Consider the following 9,709-nt stretch of genomic DNA (forward strand, 5'->3'; position numbering starts at 1 on the left):
AAAGCGTCATTTATCGAAAATAATGAGGGTATGCACTCTATGAAGATAACTATCTTGATGAGCTGAATCAGCTAACGAAAGTGTTATGCTCCAAATTAAGACAATTATGTCTAAATATTGGTGGAGTGGATCACTAGACAAAATAGGGACGCCTAGGCGATCATGGGATTGGCATCTCAAGGTTTCCACGATGAGCACGGTATCGTCAGGCTCGCATTGGAGCAGAGTGGCCAAGCTCTTGGCATAGTTCACCAGGAGGCCAGAAGATCTGCTAAACAGCTTTAGAATGGCTTTGGCAGCATCGTTGCTCCAGGAAGGGTGGAAGAAAAGGCCAGAAGATCACTTTGGCAAACATTTCTCAACAGCCTCCACTCCAGATCCAAAGTTCCAAACAAGGCAGCATTCCTCCCAAGTTTCAAAAAGGGCATTCCCTATCTCAGCAGGAAAATGCACTAGACAGGAATCAAAGAGCAACACACAGTACAATACAGTTTTTGGCAATGCAAATACCACATAAGAAAGTTTTGGTTCAAAGGAACAACTTGCAGTTCGCACCACCAGAAGTTTGGCATCTACCATTAGCTGACTCTGAAACATTTAGGTATTCAGCATTACAATGACACTAGCATTGCAGGGAGTGAACTACACAGACCGGTAGACAGATAACTGTCCAGCTTACGGTAGATAATAAGCAGTGGTAAGACACAGCTCGAGAGTTTGGTGAATCAACGAAGATCTAGATTATCCTGCAGCGGACATCAGGCTCAGTCAACATCTGAAGCAGTTGCAGTTCAGGATAGCCTCTGTTTCTTCTTAGCAAGGTTCTTAAATATAGATTGTACATCATCAGATGTGACTGGTTTAGAAGGATCACGGGATTCCTGCTCAAAGTATTAAAGAAAAGGAAAGAATAAACATCAGGTATATGGATAAAAGAAAATGTATCATATGCATGCATAAACTATTACAACCTATGAAGGTAAAAGAAAAGGACATTAAGTTTGCCATTATGAGATGGTATTGTTGTGCACATATAGATATGAACAATGAAATGGTTTTTAAAGAAAAGGTCATAGAAAATGCAAATTCAAATAAATTTATTTCACATAATTGAAACGAAGAAATTTCAGTTAGATGCACAATAACATACGGGTGAAACAAGCAAGCCAATTTGTGAGTGCAAACGAATTGTAGAGAAGATGTTGGACCTCTGTTAGAAACCTGATTCTACTGTGCAGGCCTGCAGGGGTGCACTGTAGGATCAGGTTTCTTACAGGGGGGATTCAAGTTCAAGGACAAGGCTCCGCTTTAACCCCAGGGACCTTCAGCACGAACTCATGGGGACATTTTTATATGTCAGAGAGGACCCGAAGTATCTAAGTCAGGTTACTATAGTGACCCCAGAGGCCCATTCTCATATATCTGCCATGCACAAAGTATCTAACTTCTCCAAAACAAAAAAAAGTCCAAAATTAATTGCCATGTTACAATTGTATTGGAAGCCACCCATGATTGATCATAGGGATACCATCTACTACCTCCGTCCCATAATATAAGATGTTAGTATTACAACCAACAAATATAGGAGTATATTTTTTGTAATAACATTATATTATGGGGCAGAGGGAGTAGTAGATAAGGCACTGCAGCCTGGCCTGATTCTTTTATTTAAAATGATATATTAATGATGCATATTTTCTGAAGAAAAACAATTTTGTTTGTATAGCTTCAACTGGACATGTATGTTCTGGGCTACCACTGCTTAGCCTTCAATTCACCTCTCATCATCAAATTAATTGTGAATATACTGTCCTCTTTTTGAAACAAGGAGTGGAACTTCGGAGTTCAGCCTAGAGCTATATGAGAACTCATGCAGCTTGGACTAAACTCACAAAAGAATCTGGCTGCTGTGCCATATGATTGGGGATTAATAATGAAGCCATGTAGTTATGGATAATAAGGCCACACCATCATGTTGCTGCCAGGTTGTTTGATTAGGTTTCTATATGTTGCAGCACTACAGTTTAAACTAACCAGGAACCCAATCATGCTGCGAGCGACAACTAGTTCAACAATCGGAAAGAGCAAACCTATTGTGACTAATGCAAATTTATAAATTATTGTTAGTCATATTTGCTAGGAATTTAACAGTCCTGATGGACATCTGAATTATGCTGACCTTGATTTCCATCTTTGTATTAATATGATTAGTGCGCTAATATATATAGCACAACATGGAAGCTCCAGGGATCACAGAATGTAGAAATTAACAACAAAGTGACCAACAGTAAAGTAAGCAGAGAGTTTTACCAGAAAGGACTGAAATTCATTCTTCATGTCACTGATGCCACTCAAAATCTCTATCTTCTGGACATGGTTAAGTGAGTTGATAAAGTTAGCTTCAGCTCCTTCCTGCTGCTCCAACTTCTTCTGCCTTTTCTCCTTAGCCATCTTTTCATATTCCTCAATAGAGTCCTCCTTGTCTGTAAGGTGTGCAATGCCTCGTTGTTCATAGAAGTTGGTGCATGCACCGCATCTGCATAGAGTCTCTCTCCACCCTTTTGATAAGAAAAATGGCATAATTTTCTCTGAATCATCTGACTTTGTATTTATATCCAGCCCTAGCTTACAGTTCCCAGCTGAATTATCACCCAAATTGGACTTCTCTGAAGCTGCAATATCTTTTGTACAGTTATTCTCAACAGAGGTATTTTCAGCACTTTGATGGTCTACACGGGCACCATTTTCATTTTTCTCAGTGTTAGCATGACCTGAATAGCCTCCTTCCATACCATTTGAATCAGCAGTAACAGCTTCTGATGCAGAAGTCTGCTTACTAGAAGCCCAAATTGTATCAGGATAGAGTTTCAAGAAAGAACAGACAGGCGAGCATTTATGGCATATGAAATCCTCATATAGTGCCTCCCCTTCTTCATCGCATGGTATCTGCAAAGCAAGGAAATTATTAAGCACAAAACTATGCTTGATATCTGAAATCGTGTAATAATAAGCGAAGCACAAACGTATGTAGTTTGCAGCACCTGCTAAAGCTTAGAAGTAAAATTTGCACTACATCAATATGGGATGGGCTGATCAAGAAGATGTATTCAATTGCAGGTAACATAACATAACAATGGCATGGGCAACTCCTATGGGAAAAAGAAAAAATGGACAAGCAATGCAACACTGAAAACTCAAAAGCACTAGTGATACAATGCGCTTGTTTTCAACTTTTACCCAGTAAGGAAGATTTGATGCTATGTTTCTAAGATGCAAAAAAAAAATCTAGCAGAAAAATTGTGGTAAACAGAGGTGAAAGAATATCTGTGACAGTACTAGGACACAGTTAATGGTATGAGCCACACAAATCATGCAAACTTAGAAGAACCAGAAAACAGGAAGCAGTTAACAAGTATTATCCAATTAAAGAAAATCATGTGAAGTAGAACACCTTTTCGGCAGAGTCAAGGCCAATATGATCCTCATGAAACCAGTCCTCACAAATACAGCATTGTATCATTTCAACTTGCTCCTTGGCTTCTGGGTCAGGATAAGGCCTACTGCACGTGCAATACGAACCCTTGAAATTCTGATTATAGGAATTTGCTGAGTTCTCGGGCTCTTTCTCAGGGTTGAGCTTGCAGAGGTGACCTCCAAACTTTGAGTTGCCACAGTCACAACGAAAGTTTCTCTTTGTCCAGAGTTCAACAACCTGAACAGGAGGATTTTTTTCGGGCATGAGTTGTGTGTGCACTTACAAAAAGACAATTGCAGAAGATATTAACTGATTAAGCATAATGGTAAAATTCCTAAAAGTTTTGCATGCAAATGAGAGACCCAGGTGATCAGAAAGACTATCTCGCACTACCGTGAACCCCTGAAAAACTGATAATGATCTACAAGCATCGCACTGCCATATTTTAGAAGTAAACTGGAAATTGTCATTGGATGACTTACAGTACTTAGCATGATCAAACTCTATCTATGATGTGTAATGTCTGGCAATACTTAACGCAGGAGATGCTCGCAAATAATTTGGCATCTGCTAACACTACGAACTGAATATTACACCGTGACAGCTTGACACACTTGACTACAGCAGAAACACTTGCGTTCAGGCAAGACGTAACCGCACGCACACATGACTGCTACAAAAGGCACAATAAACCATGCACGATCTAGAAAACAGCAAGTAATACAGCACACAACCTAATAAAAACATTCAAATATTGCTGCTGCTTCAGGGTCGCCGTGAAGAACATGCCATTCATCCATGAGGCAACTTCAATCGGGAAAAAGTAGTAGCAGGAACATGGATCTACATTTCCCCTAAATGTGGATCAAGATTTCCCCCGAAATTAATTCCCCTCCCAAATCAGTCGCTACTCCCTCCTCATACACCTTACGGACACCAACCATCCAGCTAACACGCTAGAGCTAAAAAAACAGAAGAAATACCTAGGCAAGCGAGTGGCACCCGAAAAAAGGGATGGGAGGGGAGGGGAGGGGCTCACCTCATGTCCGTCGTGGCAGGCGAGGCAGCATGCGGTGCAGACCCCGGCGGCGCCGTCGGGCACGCAGGTGAGGCAGGAGAAGACGGCCTGGCGCTTGAGGTACCCCGCGCCGTAGGTGCACTCGTCGCCGTCGTCGCCGCCCAGCACCAAATCCGCCTCCTAGGGTTTCAGACAACACTGAGCGCCCAGCCAGATCGAGCTAAAACAAAAACGGCGCGCGGGGTAGCGGGGGGTTACCAGCTCCTCGGCCTCGATGCCGTCCATGTACTCGCGGATGGTGACCGTCGGCTCGACCTCGTCCTCGAAGGCGGCGTCGGCGCCGTCGGCGGCCATGGCCCGGGGCTAGGGTTAGTTAGGGTTTGGGCTCGCGTGCGGGTTCGTGAGATTGGGTTTGGGGCGAGAGGTGGAGAGAAGGAATCTAGTCTAGGTGGAGGAATGGGAGGGGCGAGATTTTAATGCGAATCTCATTCTCCGGGGAAGGGAAGAGGGGAACGGCGAGGTGGATACGGGAGGCGGGTTTTTTTCTGGGTGGGGACGGGTCTGACTGGGTTTAGATTGGAGTCTCTGAGATGTGGGGACGGGTCTGGCATGAGGAATGGGTCCTGTATTTCAGTGGGGAGATAACGCGCGATAGGTGTTTCTGTTTGCTTTTGTAGGGCGGGAGGGAGGCGCCGCTTTTGGTTTCCCGCCACCGCGATGGGACGGCCGCGGGGGTGCCGTCCAAGGGAGCAAACCCAAAGTCATTCATGAGACTTGGGACTTGGGAGTTCCCTATCATTGCATTTGCATTCACTTAACTTAGAGCATCCCCACTCGTTGGTGCTCCCCACGCCCAAATCCGGCGAAATTTTCGTCCGGATTGGATGAAGATTTGGCGTGGGGAGCGCTGAAGTTCTAGCCGTCCCCCCGGCAGGAAACCCCCAACCTCGACCATTTGACATATTTCAAACAAATTCAACATAAAATTTAACAAGTTCGGCAAACAAGATGATGAAAATTGCTGAAACAAATTCGGCGATAACAGTACAATGTTTAACAAGTGCTGAAACAAATGAAGCACACAAATTTCACATTCGATGTCTCGGCTTGCACTTCCGGCGACCTCGTGCCGACCCACCACGCCGACGAGTTGCCAGTCCGGCGTACATGCTTGCCAAGCAACCAAGGATCATCATGTGCTCGTCGTCTTGGGCGGCCGCCGCCATCTCTTCTTGCATAAGCTCGACGAACATCTCGCTCCTCCTCTTCGTCCGAGTCCATGGCCGGCGAGGCAAATGGACGAACACCCGACGGGCGTGGTCGAGGCAACCCGAGCCGCGAGCGACGACGAGCAAGCGGGCCGGAAAACGAAGCCGGCGGAAGAGCAACCAGATAGGTCGTCGTCCAAACACGACGGAATATAGGCAGGCGGGGAAGGAGGGGCGGCGCAACTCGGGCAACAAGCCGGCGGGGTGGTGCCGGCGGCGAGAGAGATACGAGGGGTGGGGGAGATTTTGAGCGACGTGGCGGTGGGGTTCGTGCGGCCGAGTCACCGACAGATCGGGCCCTTCCCCGCTTTTCACTCGTCCGGAGTCCCCGAGATCTCCCCGGGGGCCGGGGTGGCGTGGGATCGCCGGATGAATTTAGGCCCAAATCCGGACGAAAACGAGGAACCGGGGGCGCGACTGGGCCGAATTTCGCCATCCGGATGGAAAAAACGCTCGCCGGGGGCCTCCTCGGGGGGACGAGTGGAGATGCTCTTAGAAATATGTATTCAAACTAGCCTATGGCTCCTACTTTTAGAGCATCTCCAACGGTCGATGTATCCGACGCTGTATCCAAAAGAACGACTAGTTTAGCGTGCGAGAGGCGCAAATTGATGCTTCAACAGACGTTGTAACCGGTGCTGTAAAGTGGATCACGCTGCAAAAGTGCTATCTCGTGCGCTATATCTACCGCGCCGGAAAGAGCGCGGTACGAATCGCGCGCAGAAACAACTACCCAGTTTTACGGCTCCAAAATTTAGAGCTTCTGGTGCAGGTGAATATGGTCTCACGCGCGAAACACTGATGAAGCGCACTGCAAAATGCTTTTACAGCGCCAAAATTTAGCGCGACTATTGGAGATACTCTCAAAAAAGCTACCTATTGGAAAACCGTGGAAAGAATCTCTGCTGAGGAGAAGTTCATAGAAGCTGGTACATACTCACTCTTCTTTTTGGCTTTTGTATTTTTTGGCTTGTTTGATGTGTTGAGCTGTGAAATGTATGTATCGCCCCTAAATTCAATGTGTGGTCTGAATAATTGGTAATATCACATGTATGCTAGTCCATAATGAGATAGAAATGAACAAACACCGTTTATCAATAAAATAGGAACCATCCAGTGAACCAATGAAATAGGAACCATTGACTAGCAGTACCATTACGAATTACAAGTAGATGCCCCGAAATTTAGTCATGTCCTATCAACCAACTTGTATCAAGTACTAACAATCAATCTAACACTGAATTGTAAATCAACACAACATCAAATGCCTGAAGTTTATCTGAATAGAAACATAAATACAAAAAAAAAATCTGGGAAGAAGGAGCTACCTGCTGCTGCTGGGAGGAAGACATGGGGAGGAGCAGCTCGACCTCGAGCTCGCCGGCAGGGGAAGACGGATGCCGTCCTAGCATTGGGCGTCGGTGGATGAGGACGTGGGGGCGGGCGAGCGACGGGCGGGAGTACTGGCAGGCAATGGGGTGGGTGGCTTCCGCGCGGGCATCGGGGCGGCTGCGGGCGACGGGGTGGCAGCCGGTTGGGCGGGCGAGCAGTCGGCGACGGGCTTCAACCCTACGTGCGCTCAGGGGGGGACTCGTGCGGGGAGCCTCCCGTGCGAACCATTCCTCTTTTTTCTTCCATTGTTTTCACTTCTCAACACATCCCCGCTGCGGTGGCATTTCTCTGTAAATACAGCGAACTAGAGGGACAGGTCTGGATACCCATTCGTTTTCATCGGGAGAAGCTCGGGAATCTGCCCAGAAGTTCTTCATCAACCGATTCTGGTTTTACACACGATTTGAAATTCACGGTGAAAAAAAGCAGGCTAGCGACCCTTGTTTTTTTTTAATGTTTGGACCCTTCTTTTGAGCTTGTGCTATGGGGAGTGTGACTAGAAGCCCAAAAGAAGGGGGCCTATTTATCCTTGTGATGCGAGTGGTATAAGGGCCATCACATTTTAGCTCGAGCTTCTCCAACGCCAGGCTTATAGATTGTGATGAAATGAGAATAGAGGTCGCTCTGGTGGCTAGCTGCATGGATGCGCACGTAGCCTGCCTTGGTTTGAGTCGACTCGGCAAGTGTGATCATAGAGCTCCTTCTATAAAAACAAGTCGCCAAGTGAGTCCTTGGATCACTAGTGGAGACAGGGCCTTCAGTCCCGCACTGTAAGGGTCTTTGTTTTCGGTTGGTCAACCGCGACTAATTAGGCGGGACTAAAAGGGAGGCCTTTAGTCGCGGCTCAGTTACGAGCCGGGACAAATGGCCATCCACGTGGCCGGGTCATAGGGTTTGGGCTGGAGAACCTTCAGTCCCGGCCGGTAACTCCAACCGCGACTAGATATTATTTTTAGTAACTATGTTTCTCATTTTTCTAATTTTATTTTATTTTTTCTTTTTTCTTTTTCTTTTTATTTGACTTGTTACTCTCTCACTTAGACCATTTTTAATACTAATTACACTTGTAGACTAGGTCATCACTTCTCGGTCGGTCACCCATCCGCACACTACTCCACCCTCAGCACGCTTAACTTCTTGGTTATTTCCTGCTGCGCTGCTTGTGACGGTAAAGCACACGTCCGTTGGGAACCCCAAGAGGAAGGTATGATGAGTACAGCAGCGAGTTTTCCCTCAGTAAGAAACCAAGGTTATCGAACCAGTAGGAGATGAAGATCACGTGAAGGTTGTTGGTGAAGGAGTGTAGTGCGGCGCAACACCAGGGATTCCGGTGCCAATGTGGAACCTGCACGACATAATCAAACTACTTTGCCCCAACTTAATAGTGAGGTTGTCAATCTCACCGGCTTGCTGAAAACAAAGGATTAAACGTATGGTGTGGAAAATAATGTTTGCTTGCAGAAAACAAAAGAGAACAATGATTGCAGTAGGTTGTATTTCAGATGTAAAAGAATGGACCGGGGTCCACAGTTTACTAGTGGTGTCTCTCCAATAAGATAAATAACATGTTGGGTAAACAAATTACAGTTGGGCAATTGACAAATAGAAAGGGCATAACAATGCACATACATATCATGATGACTACTATGAGATTTACTTTGGGCATTACGACAAAGAACATAGACCACCATCCAGCATGCATCTATGCCTAAAAAGTCTACCTTCGGGTTAGCATCCGCACCCCTTCCAGTATTAAGTTGCAAGCAACAGACAATTGCATTAAGTATCGTGCGTAATGTAAACAATACAAATATCCTTAGACAAAGCATTGATGTTTTATCCCTAGTGGCAACAACACATCCACAACCTTAGGGGTTGCCGTCACTCCCTGCATTCAATGGAGACATGAACCCACTATCTAGCATAAATACCCCCTCTTGGAGTTACAAGTATCAACTTGGCCAGAGCCTTTACTAGCAACGGAGAGCATGCAAGATCATAAACAACACATATATGATAGATCAATAATCAACTTGACATATTATTCCATATTCACCGGATCCCAACAAACACAACATGTAGCATTACAAATAGATGATCTTGATCATAATAGGCAGCTCAAAAGATCTAAACATGATGGCACAATAGGAGAAGACAACCATCTAGCTACTGCTATGGACCCGTAGTCCAAGGACGAACTACTCACGCATCAGTCCGGAGGCGGGCATGGTGATGTAGAGCCCTCCGGTGATGATTCCCTCTCCGGCAGTGGTGCCGGAGGAGATCTTCCGAACCCCCGAGTTAGGGTTGACGGTGGCGGCGTCTCTGGAACTGTTCTGGTATTTTGGCTCTCGGTACTAGGGTTTTCGGGGACGAAGGAATAAATAGGCGAAGGGGCAGCGTCGGGGGAGCCAGGGGCTCCCTCCCCACGTCTCGGTGATGACCCACAAGTATAGGGGGTGTATCGTAGTATCTTCGATAAGTAAGAATGTCGATCCCAACGAGGAGCAGAAGGTGTTGACAAGCAGTTTCGATGAAGGTTTCACTGTAAATGCT

General features: G+C 46.0%; 1 protein-coding gene across 1 annotated transcript; it reads right to left on the minus strand.

The window, feature by feature from the left end:
• Positions 1-465: 465 nt before the first annotated feature.
• On the minus strand, positions 466-4,883 carry LOC124693107 (putative E3 ubiquitin-protein ligase UBR7). The gene is made up of 5 exons (XM_047226565.1): positions 4,752-4,883; positions 4,515-4,673; positions 3,452-3,712; positions 2,311-2,946; positions 466-881 (listed from the first exon to the last, which is right to left on the minus strand). Exons 1-5 carry the CDS (start codon positions 4,845-4,847, stop codon positions 792-794), a joined length of 1,242 nt encoding a protein of 413 aa, XP_047082521.1. The 5' UTR covers positions 4,848-4,883; the 3' UTR covers positions 466-791.
• Positions 4,884-9,709: the final 4,826 nt, after the last annotated feature.

Source organism: Lolium rigidum, chromosome 1 (genome assembly GCF_022539505.1).
Source record: "Lolium rigidum isolate FL_2022 chromosome 1, APGP_CSIRO_Lrig_0.1, whole genome shotgun sequence".
Taxonomy (NCBI): domain Eukaryota; kingdom Viridiplantae; phylum Streptophyta; class Magnoliopsida; order Poales; family Poaceae; genus Lolium; species Lolium rigidum.

Excerpts from the sequence above, each read along its gene's own strand:
- LOC124693107 (XM_047226565.1), bottom strand. The coding sequence starts at position 4,847 with ATGGCCGCCGACGGCGCCGACGCCGCCTTCGAGGACGAGGTCGAGCCG. Across the intron at positions 2,947-3,451 it reads GCCTTGACTCTGCCGAAAAG|ATACCATGCGATGAAGAAGG; the intron begins GTGTTCTACTTC and ends CTTGCTTTGCAG. Across the intron at positions 882-2,310 it reads ATGAATTTCAGTCCTTTCTG|GAATCCCGTGATCCTTCTAA; the intron begins GTAAAACTCTCT and ends TACTTTGAGCAG.